Source organism: Mustelus asterias, unplaced genomic scaffold (genome assembly GCF_964213995.1).
Source record: "Mustelus asterias unplaced genomic scaffold, sMusAst1.hap1.1 HAP1_SCAFFOLD_240, whole genome shotgun sequence".
NCBI lineage: Eukaryota > Metazoa > Chordata > Chondrichthyes > Carcharhiniformes > Triakidae > Mustelus > Mustelus asterias.
Genome location: NW_027590212.1, coordinates 533,828 through 552,688, shown reverse-complemented (window position 1 = coordinate 552,688; position 18,861 = coordinate 533,828). Strand labels below are relative to the sequence as shown.

At 50.9% G+C, this 18,861-nt stretch overlaps 1 protein-coding gene across 5 annotated transcripts in view; it reads left to right on the top strand.

Annotated features, from left to right (window-relative positions):
* LOC144485846 (X-ray repair cross-complementing protein 6-like) overlaps positions 1–18,861 on the top strand; it is a 97,301-nt gene that overhangs the window by 53,386 nt on the left and 25,054 nt on the right. For 3 of the 5 annotated variants that reach the window (XM_078203921.1, XM_078203923.1, XM_078203922.1), the window contains 4 exons: positions 2,870–3,031; positions 6,361–6,490; positions 6,866–6,966; positions 12,613–13,983. In XM_078203921.1, coding sequence (XP_078060047.1) covers positions 2,870–3,031; positions 6,361–6,490; positions 6,866–6,966; positions 12,613–12,815 — 596 coding nt within the window. In that variant the 3' untranslated portion in view covers positions 12,816–13,983. Of the gene's footprint in view, positions 1–2,869; positions 3,032–6,360; positions 6,491–6,865; positions 6,967–12,612; positions 13,984–18,861 lie in introns of those variants that run through there. The other 2 variants (XM_078203920.1, XM_078203919.1) reach the window with 1 other exon arrangement.

The following is an 18,861-nucleotide window of genomic DNA, read 5'->3' as shown; positions in this document are numbered from 1 at the left end:
TCCCAGTACAGAGCCCTGCGGAACACCACTGGTCACAGACCTCCAGCCAGAAAAAGACCCTTCGACCACTACCCTCTGTCTCCTATGGCCAAGCCAGTTCTCCACCCATCTAGCCACTTCTCCTTGTATCCCATGAGCCTTAACCTTCTTAACCAACCTGCCATGTGGGACTTTGTCAAATGCCTTACTGAAATCCATATAGACGACATCCACGGCCCTTCCTTCATCAACCGTTTTTGTCACTTCCTCAAAAAACTCCACCAAATTTGTAAGGCACGACCTCCCTCTTACAAAACCATGCTGTCTGTCACGAATGAGATTGTTCCGTTCTAAATGCACATACATCCTGTCTCTAAGAATCCTCTCCAACAACTTCCCTACCACGGACGTCAAGCTCACCGGCCTATAATTTCCTGGGTTATCCCTGCTACCCTTCTTAAACAACGGGACCACATTCACTATCCTCCAATCCTCAGGGACCTCACCCGTGTCCAAAGAAGCGACAAAGATTTCCATCAGAGGCCCAGCAATTTCATCTCTCGTCTCCCTGAGCAGTCGAGGATAGATGCCATCAGGCCCTGGGGCTTTGTCAGTTTTAATGTTCCCTAAAAAACCTAACACTTCCTCTCTTGTAATGGAGATTTTCTCTAACGGGTCAACACCTCCCTCCGAGACACTCCCGGTTAACACGCCCCTCTCCTTCGTGAATACCGATGCAAAGTATTCATTTAGGATCTCCCCTATTCCCTTGGGTTCTAAGCATAATTCCCCTCCTTTGTCCCTGAGTGGTCCGATTTTCTCCCTGACAACTCTTTTGTTCCTAACGTATGAATAGAATGCCTTAGGATTCTCCTTAATCCTGCCTGCCAAGAACATCTCGTGACCTCTTTTTGCCCTTCTAACTCCCCGTTTGAGTTCTTTCCTACTCTCTCTGTATTCCTCCAGAGCTCCATCTGTTTTCAGTTGCCTGGACTTAACGTACGCCTCCCTTTTCATTTTAATCAGATCCTCAATTTCCCTGGTTATCCACGGCTCTCGAATCCTACCTTTCCTATCTTTCCTTTTTAGATCTGCAGATTTGGAGATATTACATTTTGTTCTCTTGTCTAAATCATTAATTTATATGTAGTGAATAGCTGGGGCCCCAGCACTGATCCCAGCGGTACCCCACTAATCACTGCCTGCCATTTGGAAAAAGACCTTGTTTATTTCCTACTCTTTGTTTCCTGCCTGCCAACCAGTTTTCTATCCATCTCAATACACTACCCAATCCCATGCACTTTAATTTTACACACTGATCTCTTATGTGGGACCTTATCTGAAAGTCCAAATAAACCACATCCACTGGCTGCCCCTCATCAACTCTACTAGTTACATCCTTGAAGAATTCCAGTAGATTTGTCAAGCATGATTCCCCTCGTGTAAATCCATCTGACTCTGTCCTGTCCAGCCGCTGTTTACCAAGTGCTCTGCTATTAAATCCTCCCCCACTACTGACGTCAGGCCGACTAGTCTATAATTCCCTGTTCTCTCTCTGCCTCCCTTTTTAAATAGTGGGGTTACATTAGCTACCCTCCAATCCATAGGAACTGTCCCAAAGGCTATAGAACCTTGGAAGATGAATACCAATATACCCACTATTTCTCAGACCATTTCCTTAAGTACTCCGGGGTGTAGATTATCGGGCCCTGGGGATTTATCAGCCTTCAATCTCAATTTCCCCAACACCATTTCTCTACTAATATTAATTTCCTTCAGTTCCTCCCTCTCCCTGGACCCTGTGTTCCCCAACTTTTCTGGTACGTTATTTGTGTCCTCCTTTGTGAAGACAGAACCAGAGTATGTATTTAGCTGGTCAGCCATTTCTTTGTTCCCCATTATAAATTCCCCTGTTTCTGACTGTAAAGGACCTAGTTTGCCGTTAACAATCTTTTTCACCTCACACACCTAATAGAAGTTGGATGGCACGGTAGCACAGTGGTTAACACTGCTGCTTCACAGCTCCAGGGGCCTGGATTTTATTCCCGGCTTGGGTCACTGTCTGTGTGGAGTCTGCACATTCTCCTCGTGTCTGCGTGGGTTTCCTCCGGGTGCTCCGGTTTCCTCCCACAGTCCAAAGATGTGCGGGTTAGGTTGATTGGCCATGCTAAAAATTGCCCCTTAGTGTCGTGAGATGTGTCGGTTAGAGGGATTAGTGGGTATATATGTAGGGATATGGGGGTAGGGCCTGGGTGGGATTGTGGTCGGTGCAGACCCGATGGGCCGAATGGCCTCTTTCTGTACTGTAGGGATTCTATGTTTCGAAACTTTTACGGTCAAAGTTTATGTTCCCCGCAAGCTTACTCTCGTACTCCATTTTCCCCTTATTAATTAGTCCCTTTGCTGAATTATAAACTGTCCCAATCCTCAGGTCTATAGTTTTTCTGGATCATTTGTATGCCTCTCCCTTGGACCTTTAACTATCTCTAATTTCCCTTGTAAGCCTTGGTTTGGCCACCTTTCCAGTTTTATTTTTGTGCCAGACTGGATTAAATAATCATTCTTTGAATGTTTGCCGTTGCCGATCCACCATCGTCCCCTTAAATAACATTTCCCAATCTATCAAAGCCAACTTGTGCCTCATATTCATCGTAGTTTCCTTTATTAAGATTCAGGACCCTAGTCTCAAAATCAACTCCCTCACTGTCCACCTTGATGAAGAATTCTATCGTGTTATAGGGGATGAAGTAACAATTTGACTTTATCGTCACCACTTGCTAAGCAGCTCAGAGAGGTCAGCCCCCCTGGTCCTTTCCAGCAGCCTTTGGGCCAGCCCTGGTGCCAGGTGCTTATTGTTCTGAGCTGTGTTTATGTTTCACATTCCCAACAGGAAGCACCACTTTATTCAGCGCACTGCTCACCAAGTGCCTGGAGAAGGACGTGTATGCTGTTTGCCGCTACACTCCCCGGAGGAACACCGCACCCCGATTTGTGGCGTTGGTCCCACAGGAGGAGGCGCTGGATGATCAGAAAGTGCAGACCATCCCTCCAGGTCAGTGACACTGTCTCTCTCGGATTGCTCACTGACTGGGTGAGTACACTTGATTTGTCTCTCCTTTCTGACTGAGTTATGGTCACACCAGTGCCACAGAATCTCCGGCACCTTTTCTGCCTGGAAAGACGGAGGATGAGGGGAGACTTAATAGAGGTGTATAAAATTATGAAAGGCATAGATAGGGTGAACGGTGGGAAGCTTTTCCCCAGGTCGGTGGTGACGTTCACGAGGGGTCATAGTTTCAAGGTGAAGGGGGGGAGGTTTAACACAGATGTCAGAAGGACATATTTTACACAGAGGGTGGTGGGGGCCTGGAATGCGCTGCCAGGCAAGGTGGTGGAGGCGGACACACTGGGAACGTTTAAGACTTATCTAGATAGCCAGATGAACGGAGTGGGAATGGAGGGATACAAAAGAATGGTCTAGTTTGGACCAGGGAGCGGCACGGGCTTGGAGGGCCGAAGGGCCTGTTCCCGTGCTGTATTGTTCTTTGTTCTGCGTGGCCACATATGATAATTATTCACACACTATTTGTCTATGGAGGGCATCATAGCTGTTGCCTATCCTACCCCCACTCACCTTCCCCACACACACACACACACACACCACATACCACGTGTATACACACACCACATGTGCACACACACCACACGTACACACACCACACGTACACACATAGCACACGTACACACATAGCACACATTTACACACATCTCAGGTACACACACGCACCACATGTGCACAGACACCACATGTACATGCACGCACCACATGTACACACGTAGACGCACGCACCACACGTACGCACGCACCACACGTACACGCACGCACCACACGTACGCACGCACCACACGTACGCACGCACTACACGTACACGCACGCACCACACGTACACGCACGCACCACACGTACGCGCGCACCACACGTACGCGCGCGCACCGCACGTACGCGCGCTCAACGCACGTACGCGCCCGCACCGCACGTACACGCGCACACCACACGTACGCGCGCACACCGCATGTATGCGCGCGCACCGCACGTACGCGCGCACCACACGTACACGCGCGCACCGCACGTACACGCGCACACCACACGTACGCACGCACACCACACGTACACGCGCGCACCGCACGTACACACACATATATGCACACAGTGGAGCCTGGCTGATTGTGTGCAGCTCCAATGCAGAGAGGAACTGATACCAGATATTTGATTTGATTTATTATTGTCATGTTTATTAGTATACAGTAAAAAGTATTGTTTCTTGCGTGCTATGCAGACAAAACATACCGTTCATAGAGAAGGAAAGGAGAGAGTGCAGAACGTAGTGTTACAGTCATAGCTAGGGGTGTAGGGAAAGATCAACGTAAGAGAAAGATAGCACCACAGCCTGGGCTTGGACTCAGATGAACTAACTTCAGATTTCTATAGTTCAGAGTTACAGCGGATACATGTTACAGTGGGTGGATGAAAATTGAAGATTACATAATAACTGCTGAGAGGAAATTGATCCAATCTATAAAGGAGAAAAGATTGCAGGGCTGGGGGAAAGAGAAGGCTCTTGAGACGCATTGGATAAGCTCTTTCAAAGAGCCAGTATAGCCATTACATATTAACGATCTAGATGACGGGACTGGGGGCATTCTGGCCAAGTTTGCCGATGATACAAAGATAGGTGGAGGGGCAGGTAGTATTGAGGAGGTGGGGAGGCTGCAGAAAGATTTAGACAGTTTAGGAGAGTGGTCCAAGAAGTGGCTGATGAAATTCAACGTGGGCAAGTGCGAGGTCGTGCACTTTGGAAAAAAGAATAGAGGCATGGACTATTTTCTAAACGGTGACAAAATTCATAATGCTAAAGTGCAAAGGGACTTGGGAGTCCTAGTCCAGGATTCTCTAAAGGTAAACTTGCAGGTTGAGTCCGTAATTAAGAAAGCAAATGTAATGTTGTCATTTATCTCAAGAGGCTTGGAATACAAAAGCAGGGATGTACTTCTGAGGCTTTATAAAGCACTGGTTAGGCCCCATTTGGAGTACTGTGAGCAATTTTGGGCCCCACACCTCAGGAAGGACATACTGGCACTGGAGCGGGTCCAGCGGAGATTCACACGGATGATCCCAGGAATGGTAGGCCTGACATACGATGAACGTCTGAGGATCGTGGGATTATATTCATTGGAGTTTAGGAGGTTGAGGGGAGATCTGATAGAAACTTACAAGATAATGAACGGCTTAGATAGGATGGACGTAGGGAAGTTGTTTCCATTAACAGGGGAGACTAGGACGCGGGGGCACAGCCTTAGAATAAAAGGGAGTCACTTTAGAACAGAGATGAGGAGAAATTTCTTCAGCCAGAGAGTGGTGGGTCTGTGGAATTCATTGCCACAGAGGGCTGTGGAGGCCGAGACGTTGAGCGTCTTCAAGACAGAAATTGATAAATTCTTGATTTCTCGAGGAATTAAGGGCTATGGGGAGAGAGCGGGTAAATGGAGTGGACTCGATGGGCCGAATGGCCTTACTTCCGCTCCTATGTCTTATGGTCTTATGGTCTTATGATGGGCTGAATGGATTCTATGCAGTGTCATTCAATGAATCATTTACCATCGCTGTAGCCCTGCATTACATTGGCAGTGCAGTGATTTTAGACGTGGGTCTTCACTTGTGGTTTCCTCCCTGGGAACAGTAACCTGACGATAGGCAGAGTTTTTTAAGCGATGTTGATTGAGGGATGAATACTGGCCGAGACACCAAGGAAAACTCCCCTGCTGCTCTTCAAAACAGGGTCGTTAACATCCACCTCCGTGGGATGTGGGGACCGCAGTTTTCTGTCACGTCTGAAAAGCATTAAATTACACAAAGAATCCACCCCACGGAGCTGCAATCCCCACTCACACACGCACCCAGGGACCTGGGTCAATTCCCAGCTTGGGTCACTGTCTGTGTGGAGTCTGCACGTTCTCCCCGTGTCTGCGTGGGTTTCCTCCGGGTGCTCCGGTTTCCTCCCACAGTCTGAAAGACGTGTGGGTTAGGGTGGATTGGCCGCGCTAAATTCTCCCTCAGTGTACCCGAACAGGAGTGTGGCGACTCGGGGATTTACACAGTAACTTCATTGCAGTGTTAATGTAAACCTACTTGTGACACTAATAAAATAAACTTTGAAACTTTAAAACTTTACTAGTCGTAGCTTTGACCTGATTTCTGCAAAAACGCGAATGTTCATCCCAGGTCATCCCATCAAACGCAACTCCTGAGTCGGGCAGAGTGGACGTGTGAAATGCTCACCGATTCCTGGTACAAACAAAACCTTTCCGTCGTTTTCCCATCAGGATTCCACCTGATTTATTTGCCTTACGCCGACGATGTCAGGAAGATCGGCTTTACGGAGAAGCGAGTGGCCAGCGAGGATCAGATCGAGAAGATGAAATCAGTGGTGCAGAAGCTCCGGTTTAAATACAGGTCAGTCGGAGGTTCCAGCGATACTTTCTGCGCCATTAGAGGATCACTGTCTGTGCGGAGAGTCTGCACGTTCTCCCCGTGTCTGCATGGGTTTCCTCCGGGTTCCTCCCACAGTCTGAAAGGTGTGCAGGATTGGCCGTGCTAAATTGCCCCTCAGTGACCCAGATGTGTAGATTAGAGGGACTAGCGGGGTAAATACATTGGGTTACGGGGATAGGACCTGGGGTGGGATTGTTGTCGGTGCAGACTCGATGGGCTGAATGGCCTCCTCCTGCACTGTAGGATTTCTATGATTTCCCCAGTGCAGATGAACAGGAAATTTCTGCAAATTCTCCTTAAAATAAAATGGTGACCATTTCTATCCCTCTGGATTAGGCCTGAGAGCTTTGAGAATCCGGTTCTTCAGCGGCATTTCCGTAATCTGGAGGCACTGGCCCTCGATTTGAAGGAACCGGAAGAAGTTGAAGATTTGACACGTGAGTATCCTGCTGTACAGCTCGTACCCACTGCCCAGCAGCAAAAGGAATTAATTTGATTTGATTTGATTTATTATTGTCACATGTATTAACATACAGTGAAAAGTATTGTTTCTTGCGCACTATACAGACAAGGCATACCGTTCATAGAGAAGGAAAGGAGAGAGTGCAGAATGTAGTGTTACAGTCATAGCTCGGGTGTCGAGAAAGATCAACTTAATGCGAGGTCGGTCCGTTCAAAAGTCTGACAGCAGCAGGGAAGAAGCTGTTCTTGAGTCGGTTGGTACGTGACCTCAGACCTTTTCCCCGACAGAAGAAGGTGGAAGAGAGAATGTCCGAGGTGTGTGGGGTCCTTGATTATGATAAGGAATGATAGTGATTATGAAAAGATAGTGATTGTAAAGACTAAAAAAGCCCAGCTTTCACACGTAGTCTGTAACAGAGCAGTATATCGGGAATATTTCCCATTGGATTCAGGGCCCCGGGGCAGGTATGAATATTGGGTAATTGTTGAATCCAGTTGTAATGCCCCCTGGGGGGCAGAGAGGGGTTGCTGGGGGCATGAAGAGGGGAGAAATATGGCAATGTGGGGGGGGGTTAGGGTGGGGGAGCTGGGGGATGCAGAGAGGAGAGTCAGTGTATCAGCAAATGCATACTGTGGCAATTACAGTAATTGCCTTATTAAAGACAGGCGATGGTTATTGACTCAACCTCTGAAAGAGTATAAATGGACACAGGGGGAACAGATACTGTGGGGGAATCAGAGGAGCTTGTATCTGTACTGAGCTGTATGTAGAATAAACTTGCTGAAGGAAAAAGACCAGCTAATGTATTATTCCTCCACTGTTAATAAGAGCGAGCTCGGACGGGGTGGGATGGGAGGGGTGCAGAGCTCAGGGGAAGAGGAGGCAGAGCAGGGGGGAGAGGGGACAGAGCTCAGGGGAGGGGGGGCAGAGCTGGGGGGAGAGGGGACAGAGCTGGGGAAAGGAGCAGATAGTGGGGAGAGAGGGGGAGCTGGGGGGAGGGAGGGGCAGCTGGCGGGAGGGAGGGGGAGCTGGCGGGGAAAGGGAGAGCTGGCGGGGAGGGGGAGCTGGGGGTGTTGGAGAAGGGCAGCTGGGGGGAGTAGGGGAGCTGAGGGGGAGCTGGGGAGAGAGAGGGAGCTGCGGGTGAGGGGAAGCTGGGGGGGAAGAGGGGGAGCTGGGGGGGACGAGGGGGAGCTGGGGGGGAAGAGGGGGAGCTGAGGGGGAGCTGCGGGGGAGAGAGGGGAGCTGGGGGGGAGAGAGGGGAGCTGAGGGGAGAGAGAGGAGCTGGGGGGAGAGGGGGAGCTGGGGGGGAGAGAGGGGAGCTGGGGGGAGCTGGGGGGAGAGGGGGAGCTGGGGGGGAGAGAGGGGGAGCTGGGGGGCGAGGGGGAGCTGGGGGGGAGAGAAGGGAAAGAGGGGGAGCTGGGGGAAGAGGGGAGCTGGGGGGGGAGCTGGGGGGAGAGAGGGGAGCTGGGGGGAGAGAGGGGGAGCTGGGGGGAGAGGGGGAGCTGGGGGGAGAAAGGGGGAGCTGGGGGAGAGAGGGGGAGCTTGGGGGGAGGGAGAATTGGGGGTGGGGAGAGGGTGGAAGTATACTGTGAAAGGTCTGACACTGGGAAGTTCCGAAGAACAAAGGGACCTTGGCGTGTTTGTCCATAGATCTCTGAAGGCGGAAAGGCAGGTTAATAGGGTGGTGAAAAAGGCATATGGCACACTCGCCTTTATCAATCGGGGTATAGATTACAAAGCAGAGAGGTCATGATGGAGTTGTATAGAACTTTGGTGAGGTCACAGCTGGAGCACTGTGTGCAGTTCTGGTCACCACATTATAGGAAGGATGTGATCGCACTGGAGGGGGTGCAGAGGAGATTCACCAGGATGCTGCCTGGGACGGAGTGTTTAAGTTATGAAGAGAGGTTGGATTGGCTTGCGTTGTTTTCTCTGGAGCGGAGAAGACTGAGGGGCGACCTGATCGAGGTGTTCAAGATTATGAGGGACATGGACAGGGTGGATAGGGAGCAGCTGTTGCCCTGAGTTGAAGGGTCAGTTACGAGGGGACACAAGTTAAAAGTGAGGGGTGGGAGGTTTAGGGGGGATTTGAGGAAAAGGTTTTTTCCCCAGAGGGTGGTGAGGGTCTGGAATGCGCTGCCTGGGGGGGTGGTGGAGGCGGGATGCCTCACATCCTTTAAAAAGTACCTGGATGAGTACTTGGCACGTCATAACATTCAGGGCTATGGGCCAAGTGCTGGTAAATGGGATTAGGTGGGCAGGTCAGGGCATTTCATGCATCAGTGCAGATTTGGTGGGCCGAAGAGGATTCTGTGATTCTGAGCTGGGGGGGCAGAGAGGGGGAGCTGGGGGGCAGAGAGGGGGAGCTGGGGGGCAGAGAGGGGGAGCTGGGGGGCAGAGATGGGGAGCTGGGGGGCAGAGAGGGGGAGCTGGGGGGCAGAGAGGGGGAGCTGGGGGGCAGAGAAGGGGAGCTGGGGGGCAGAGAGGGGGAGCTGGGGGGCAGAGAGGGGGAGCTGGGGGGCAGAGAGGGAGAGCTGGGGGGCAGAGAGGGGGAGCTGGGGGGCAGAGAGGGGGAACCGGGGGGAGAAGGGGAGCCAGAGGGGAGATGGGTGCTGGGGGGGAGGAGGAAAGGTAGAGAGGTGGAGAAGGGGGGTTGGAGAGGGAGAGCCGTGGCAGTGGGTGGGGGGGGGGGGGGGGGGGCTGGAGTGAACGTGGGGTGAGAAGCTGGGGGGGAGAGAGGAAGCTGGAGAGGTGCAAATAAATGACTTTGATAGAGGAGCGTAATAGGGGCCTGGAGCTGGTTTATCCCCCGGGCTATAACCTAGGTGAAAAGAGCCAACAGAAGAGGAAGCTCAGTGAGTACTGCGGCAAGGGGAGCAAATTAAATGTTGTGTCAGTAAATGCACCGCGTGGGATACAAGTGAGCCACACAGACACGGAAATCTCTGCTCAATTCTCTCAGAACTGAACCAGCTGGTCGCCAAAAGAAACAAAGAATTGCGTTTCTTTAGTGCCTTTCCTCAGGACATTGTAAAACACTACAGTCAGTGAAGTGTAGTGGCCGCTGTAATTTATTACAACCCTGTTAGGAACATTTATAGAGAATTAACTGACCATAATTACCTGACAGAACTACGTCACTAGATTTCAACTTTTTCAAATAAAAACAAACTTTATTGTATTTTAGAGTTAAACAAAGCAAGCACTATTAACTCAACACCGCAGTTTATCATTCCTCATGCCTGTGAACTCAGTTCATCTTTGTGCTCCCTGCCCAAGAATTCCCCTTTACGTGGCAAGAATATTGAAGGTGCATTCACTTCTGTAGAAACCAGCCCGTGAGGTATGCCACAGCCCTCCAGAATTCACTTTATCGTTCCTCCCTGTTAGTTATTTCCTGAGGAAAGGTTTTATGGGGATCCTGCCCATTGATTTTTGGCAAAGCAACCTTCCAACCTTTATTTAACATCACACAACTGTGGAGGTTCAGCTCCTTGTTCTGGTGGCTGGTAGGTACCCAACTTGCTCCTCAGAGTTTCCAAACAATTCTGTTGACTGCTTTCGGCCTCAGGGTTCTGGGGTGGACCACTGTAGATAATCCAGGGAACAAATAGCTGTTTTATTATACAGGACAGATGCAAGAATATCAAATTTCAAAGAGCAGCAATTAAAGATTATCAGTCGGGCTCGCAATGTGGCCCATTTACGCCTGCTAGAAATTACGTGTATTCATATGGAGGGACCTGTCCTCTACAGGCAAAAGGAACATGTCCAGGCACTGCCTTTTTTAATTAAATGGAAGCATGGGGAGGGGGGGTCAATAGTTCCCTGGCGCACCCACCATGGCAATACCTCAACCAATCAAAATCGATATGCTGACCAATCTGCACCCTTTTTTTCGTGGAGTATAAATTGTTACTCCCTTTGAAATTTGGCATTCTTGTGTCTGTCCTGATGAGTGCAAGATGAAAAGCTTTGACAGCACGCCTCTGTTTTTGCAGCGGTATTCAAATCCAGAGGGAAAATGTGGGTTCAAATGCCCACCATGACTGTCTGAGAATTCTAAGCGAGTGTTTGTTTTTTAAAAACTTGATCAATATCAAGTAGCTCCCGATAAAGGTGACCCCAAAACCTGTCAGATTGTCAGAAAAATCCAATGGAAGGGGGTGGCACGGCGGCACAGTGGTTAGCACTGCTGCCTCACAGCGCCAGGGACCCGGGTTCGATTCCCGACTTGGGTCACTCTCTGTGCAGAGTCTGCACGTTTCTCCCCGTGTCTGTGTGGGTTTCCTCCGGGTGCTCCGGTTTCCTCCCACCATCCCAAAAGACGTGCTGGTTAGGGTGCATTGGCCGTGCTAAATTCTCCCTCAGTGTTACCCGAACAGGCGCCAGAGTGTGGTGACTGGGGGATTTTCACAGTAACTTCATTGCAATGTTAATGTAAGCCCACTTGTGACTAATAAATAAACTTTAAACTTGCTGTCTTTACCAGCCTGTCCTCCTGGTGATTCCAGTCCCAATGAGGCTGACAGCTGAACGTTCTCTGAATTAACTTGGCAAGTCCCACACAAAACTGCCCTATTCATGGCAACTAAAGAAGGGCAATAAATGCTAGCGATGCCCGCTCCTCCAGAATGATTATTGTTTTACTGTCCCTTATAGAACATAGAACAGTACAGCACAGAACAGGCCCTTCGGCCCACGATGTTGTGCCGAGCTTTATCTGAAACCAAGATCAAGCTATCCCACTCCCGATCATCCTGGTGTGCTCCATGTGCCTATCCAATAACCGCTGAAATGTTCCTAAAGTGTCTGACCCCACTATCACTGCAGGCAGTCCATTCCACACCCCAACCACTCTCTGAGTAAAGAACCTACCTCAGACATCCTTCCTATATCTCCCACCATGAACCCTATAGTTATGCCCCCTTATAATAGCTCCATCCACCCGAGGAAATAGTCTTTGAACGTTCACTCTATCTATCCCCTTCATCATTTTATAAACCTCTATTAAGTCTCCCCTCAGCCTCCTCCGCTCCAGAGAGAACAGCCCTAGCTCCCTCAACCTTTCCTCATAAGACCTACCCTCCAAACCAGGCAGCATCCTGGTAAATCTCCTCTGCACTCTTTCCAGCGCTTCCACATCCTTCTTATAGTGAGGTGACCAGAACTGCACACAATATTCCAAATGTAATTCCAAATTATAAACAATGAACAGGTGTAAAGTAAATTTAAAAGTAAAGTTTATTTATTAGTGTCGCAAGTAAGACTTACATTGACACTGCAATGAAGTTACTGTGAAATTCCCCTAGTTGCCACACTCCGGCGCCTGTTCAGGTACACTGAGGGAGAATTTAGCACGGCCAATGCATCCTAACCAGCATGTCTTTCGGACTGTGGGAGGAAACCGGAGCACCCGGAGGAAACCCACGCAGACACGGGGAGAACATGCAGACTCCACACAGACAGTGACCCGAGCCATAATTAACTGAAGTGGAATTGCACGGTGCTGTTTCTTATTAGCCGAATATTCAAGAGTGGGGCCATTGTTTGTCTTCGGTACTTCGGAGATTTGTCACGGTGACTGTCTGAAGAATGAACTGCTGTTCTCTGTGATCAGGCGACGCAGCCGGGGGAGCCGAGAAGAAGCCAAACGTGGAGGTGTCGCTGGGGAAGGAGGAGGTCAGGCAGTACCTGCGGAGCGGGACGCTGGGCAAGCTGACCGTGCCGGTGCTCAAGGAGGTCTGTAAACAGTACGGGCTGAGGGGCAGCAAGAAGCAGGAGCTGATCGACGCCATCACCGGTCACTTCGCTGAGAACTGACCGCGGTGGAATTCAGGCCATGGCCTGGGGGGGAGCGGGGGGAGGGCGGGGGCTGCGGGTCGTGTACGAGCAGCGGAGACTGTCGGGTTTAGCTGGGGAAAAGACCCAACTGGCCTTCCCAAATGAATCAAAACATCACAGGAACCTTCAAACTGTGACCGCCCCCCCCCCAACCGCCCCCGCCCCCAACCCCCCCCCCCCCCCCCCCGCCCCACCGCAGCGAGCAGCCAGTATCCAAATCAGCTCTGATCCAAATATAACAGAACCAGGACTTGCTCTGACTCCGTGATTCCGACCATCTGCGTAATGAGGAGAGCCCAGACTCTCCTTCCGAGGCCTCCAGGATATACAGGCCACCTCGCTGACAAGGAACTCAGAAATCTGCCCCCGGGATATTTTTGTACCTGTTGAATTTGTCACAAGTTTATTTTATACTTTGTGTTTTCCAGGCCACCTGTAACCTACTCACCTCCAACAAAACCCAGTCCTGGGAAAGTCACTGCCATGTCTGAATATTATTTTCCTCCCTGTTATTTTTACCGGGGGGTTGGTGAGGAAGCCCCGGACTTGGTTATGGCAGAAAGGTACCTGTTAACAACCAGCTGGCACCGCCCAAGGGTAGTATACTGACCCTTGGCTGCGCTCTTTACACTTGTAGTTCTAGTGAGTGGAGAGAGAAATAGGCAGCACGGAGCTGCAAAGGTTAACCTAAACATGCAAGATCCATGTGCGGGCTGGGTGCATTGGCCATACTAAATAGCGCCTTAGTGTCAGGGGGATTAGCAGGGTAAATATGTGGGGTAACGGGGATAGGGCTTGGGTGGGATTGTAGTCAGTGCAGACTCGATGGGCCGAATGGCCTCTTTCTGCCCTGAAGGGATTCTATGATTTCTTTTAACAACGGTACAAAGTAATAACGAGGTTTTGGGACCTCGCTTTGATGGGAACAGTTACCGTATCAGATCAGTAATCTCTCGCTGGAAACAGAGGCAGGCCATTCAGCCCCTCGAGCCTGTTCTGGGTGAAGGCAGTTAGGGTTGCTCTGAGGTGAAAAGTTCAAATTAAATACAAACCATCTCTTCTCGCATTTCCCTCGCACGCTAACCAACCTGCAATCCTGATTTTGGCTGTCTGTATTTTAATATAAGTGACAAGATTAAAGAGTTTACTGGGGATGATTTTTTTTGGGTACTTCCTGCCTGTTTTGTTGCCGCTCCTGTGTGTTTTTCTTCTCGAAACTCTATGGTCAGAATTTTCCCGTTCCGCCCGGCACGGGAATCGGAGCGGGCGAGGGGCGGAACGCGAAAAGGTGCGTTGACCTCGGGTGGGATTTTACGGTTTCAGGACGAGTGAGTCTGTAAAATCCCACCCTTTCTTATTTACTTCCTCTCTCGGACCTCAGAGTCCTGAGATTCCACATCACCATCTCCAGACCACCACCATTGCTCACTCAGTGTTTAATTGAACCAGACTCTAAACATCTTTTTGTAGCTTCCTCAGAGCTCCATCATAGTTGCCTTGAGTTCCACAGCATCACTCTCAGAGCCCCATCGCAGCTGCTTCACAGCATCACTGCAACTCCCTCGCAGCACCCCTGCAGCTCCCTCGCAGCACCCCTGCAGCTCCCTCGCAGCACCCCTGCAGCTCCCTCGCAGCACCACTGCAGCTCCCTCGCAGCACCACTGCAGCTCCCTCGCAGCACCCCTGCAGCTCCCTCACAGCATCCCTGCAGCTCCCTCACAGCACCGCCTGCAGCTTCCTCGCAGCACCGCCTGCAGCTCCCTCGCAGCACCACTGCAGCTTCCTCGCAGCACCGCCTGCAGCTCCCTCGCAGCACCACTGCAGCTCCCTCACAGCACCGCCTGCAGCTTCCTCGCAGCACCGCCTGCAGCTCCCTCGCAGCACCACTGCAGCTCCCTCACAGCACCCCTGCAGCTCCCTCACGGCATCCCTGCCGCTCCCTCGCGGCACCACTGCAGCTCCCTCGCAGCACCACTGCAGCTCCCTTGCAGCACCCCTGCAGCTTCCTCCTTCTAGTTCCATAGTAATGATATTCACCTCCTATATTGAGGACAAGACATGCAGCCGCTGGTGATTATACCCGAGCAACGAGTATGGCTCCCAGGAGGAAATCTTCCATTTATATGTTTCTAAGATAACTGTTTAAAGAAGCGGTTGTGTACGGGTCAGGACTTCATAATATCGAGAAGTTAAAATAATTCACTGTTTTGTTGAAGTAAAATATTTGAGAATCTGTTTCTGTTTTTCTGATATGGCTATTGTTGGGAAATTGGGATTACCCAGCGGCAGCTGGATTCAGTGTCACGACAGTGAGGGGCAAACTCCGCCCAGTGTGATTCTGAAGCTCCATTATCATGAGAATCATAGAATCCCTACAGTGCAGAAGGAGGCCATTCGGCCCATCGAGTCTGCACCGACAACAATCCCACCCAGGTCCTATCACCATAACCCCACATATTTACCCTGCTAGTCCCCCTGACACTAAGGGGCAATTTAGCACGGCCAATCCACCTACCCCATACATCTTTGGAGTGTGGGAGGAAACCGGAGCACCCGGAGGAAGCCCACGCAGACACGGGGAGAATGTGCAAACTCCACACAGACAATGACCCAAGCCAGGAATCAAACTCAGATCCCTGGCGTTGTGAGGCAGCAGTGCCAACCACTGTGCCATCCTGGCATTTATCAGGCATATCTGAGGGAGGGGGTGATTCTCTCCAGGCTCAGCCAGTATTAATTTATCGCACTCTCACTTTGGGACTGGAGTCTGCTGACAGAACCCTGCTCCAGGGTTTGGGCACATTAGGCTGGCACTGCAGGGCGATACCAGGCGGATGCTGCATTGTCAATGGTGCCATTCCCCCAATGGAACATCAATTCTGACCATTGTCTGGTTTCAGGGCAGTATCGAGATCTATGATTCAAACACAGTCACCCAGTGGCACACTGGTTGGCACTGCTGCCCCACAGCGCCAGGGACCCGGGTTCAATTCCCAGCCAGGGTTACTGTGTGGAGTTTGCACATTCTCACCATGTCTGCGTGGATTTCCTCCCACAGTCCAAAGGTCTGCGGGTTAGGTGGATTGGCCATGCTAAATTGTCCCTTAGTTAAGGGGGATTGGCTAGGGTAAATACATGGGGTTACGGGGATAGGGCCTGGATGGGATTGTGGTTGACTCAATGGGCCAAATGGCCTCCTTCTGCATTGTAGGGTTTCTATGATTCATACCCACTGCTGTAAGGAACTTTGAGTGCGACAAAGATGTTAACAGCAGGGGACAAATTGTAGAAAAATGGAGATTTATTAAGCATCAAGGATGTTAAATAAGATGGGCAGTAATTGACACAGGTTTATGTGCCCCTGTTTTAGCTTTGGACAACAGCACACACAAAAACCTGGACTGCTTTTCATGGAGTCGTAGAATCCCAACAGTGCTGAGGGAGGCCATTCCGCCCCCGCCCCCGAGCTTGGACCACAGTGTTTAAACTTATACAGACGTGCTCTCTGACAACGCATAATTAATTGTCAGGCGTGATATTCTCAGTGTCCTACCCAACAGTCCGCCCTCTGCCGACTCCAAAATAAAACCGATTGGTCACTGATACATCTGTGCACAAAATAACGACCATATTCATTTTTATTTATTGATGGGATGTGGGTGTCGCTGGCTAGACTAGCATTTATTGCCCATCCCTAGTTGCCCTTGAGAAGGTGGTGGTGAGCTGCCTTCTTGAATCGCTGCAGTCCCTGTAATGTAGGTACACCTAAAGTGCTGTTAGGGAGGGAGTTTCAGGGTTTGACCCAATGACAGTTAAGGAATGGTGATAGAGTGCAAGTTTGGATGGTGTGTGGTTTGAAGGGGAACTTGCAGGTGGTGATGTTCCCGGGTATCTGCTGTTATCCTAGCTGATTTTGATTTAATTTATTATTGTCACATTATTAGTATAGAGTGAAAAGTATTGTTTTTTGCACGCTATACAGACAAAGCATACTGTTGGTGTCTCAGTGAGGGAGTGCTGCTCGGGCTGCAGTGGAGAGTGACAGTTGGTGTCTCAGTGAGGGAGTGCTGCTCGGGCTGCAGTGGAGAGTGACAGTTGGTGTCTCAGTGAGGGAGTGCTGCTCGGGCTGCAGTGGAGAGTGACAGTTGGTGTCTCAGTGAGGGAGTGCTGCTCGGGCTGCAGTGGAGAGTGACAGTTGGTGTCTCAGTGAGGGAGTGCTGCTCGGGCTGCAGTGGAGAGTGACAGTTGGTGTCTCAGTGAGGGAGTGCTGCTCGGGCTGCAGTGGAGAGTGACAGTTGGTGTCTCAGTGAGGGAGTGCTGCTCGGGCTGCAGTGGAGAGTGACAGTTGGTGTCTCAGTGAGGGAGTGCTGCTCGGGCTGCAGTGGAGAGTGACAGTTGGTGTCTCACTGTGGGAGTGCTGCTCGGGCTGCAGTAGAGTGTGACAGTTGGTGTCTCACTGTGGGAGTGCTGCTCGGGCTGCAGTGGAGAGTGACAGTTGGTGTCTCACTGTGGGAGTGCTGCTCGGGCTGCAGTAGAGAGTGACAGTTGGTGTCTCACTGTGGGAGTGCTGCTCGGGCTGCAGTGGAGAGTGACAGTTGGTGTCTCACTGTGGGAGTGCTGCTCGGGCTGCAGTAGAGAGTGACAGTTGGTGTCTCACTGTGGGAGTGCTGCTCGGGCTGCAGTGGAGAGTGACAGTTGGTGTCTCACTGTGGGAGTGCTGCTCGGGCTGCAGTAGAGAGTGACAGTTGGTGTCTCAGTGAGGGAGTGCTGCTCGGGCTGCAGTGGAGAGTGACAGTTGGTGTCTCACTGTGGGAGTGCTGCTCGGGCTGCAGTAGAGTGTGACAGTTGGTGTCTCACTGTGGGAGTGCTGCTCGAGCTGCAGTAGAGTAATTAATTTATTTAATTATTTTTCAGTTCAATTAGTGAAAAAAATCGGAGGTTTTTTTTTCTAAACAGGAAATAGGCCCAGCAGCAGCCTGGGAAGATTTTGGAGGGTTTAAAAGTAGGCCGCACCTTTGAGCGGGCAGCGTCGTTAGCGGGCAGTGGAGTGAGCAGGGGACAGAGTGAGAGCTAAAAGGGCTTTGGCTCACAGGGCTTCGGCGAGGAAGGTTGTTTGTTTGTTTTTCTTCGGTTACACCCCCTTTTTGTTTTATCCCCAAAACTAAAAAGGACATGGCTGGTATGAGTGGGAGGCCAGTATACTGCATTCGGTGTGGGATGTGGGAGTTCCTGGAGACAACTTGCCTCCCGGAAGTCCATATCTGTGCCAGATGTGTGGAACTGCATCTCCTGAAGGATCGTGTAAGGGAGCTGGAGCTGAGGCTCGATGAACTCAGTTTAGTTAGGGAAAATGAGAGAGTCATAGATAAAAGTTATAGTCAGGTAGTGACACCAGGGTCTCGGAAGGAAGACACGTGGGTCACGGTTAGGAGGGGTAATAGTCAGAAGGGTGATGTGCCAGAAAGCACCCCAGTGGCAGTCTCCCATAAGAGAAAGGGATGGGCAACAGATGGGAGAAGGGAAGGGAGTGAGCAGTCTGTGGAGGGATCCCCTGTGGTTGTCCCCCTCCACAATAGGTATATTGTTTTGGATTCTGTGGAGGGGGATGACCCTCCAGGGGTAAGCCACGAGGACCAGATCGCCTCCACGGGGACAGGCTCAGGGGTCCGGAAGGGAAAGAAGGGGTTTAGGAGAGCGATAGTTGTGGGGGACGCAATAGTTAGAGACACGGACAGGCGCTTCTGTGGGACTGAACGAGAATCCAGGATGGTAGTCTGCCTCCCTGGTGCCGGGGTACTGGATGTCTCCGAGAGGGTAGGAAGCATATTTAAAAAGGAAGGTAGTCAAACGGATGTGATTGTACACATTGGGGGAAATGATGTAGGTAGGAAGAGCAGGGGGGTCATACGAGAGAAATTCAGGGAGTTGGGTGCTAGGCTAAAAAGTAAGACCTCCAGTGTAGCAATCTCTGGACTGCTCCCGGTGCCTAGTGCAAGTGAGGCTCGGAACAGGGAGATTCTACAGT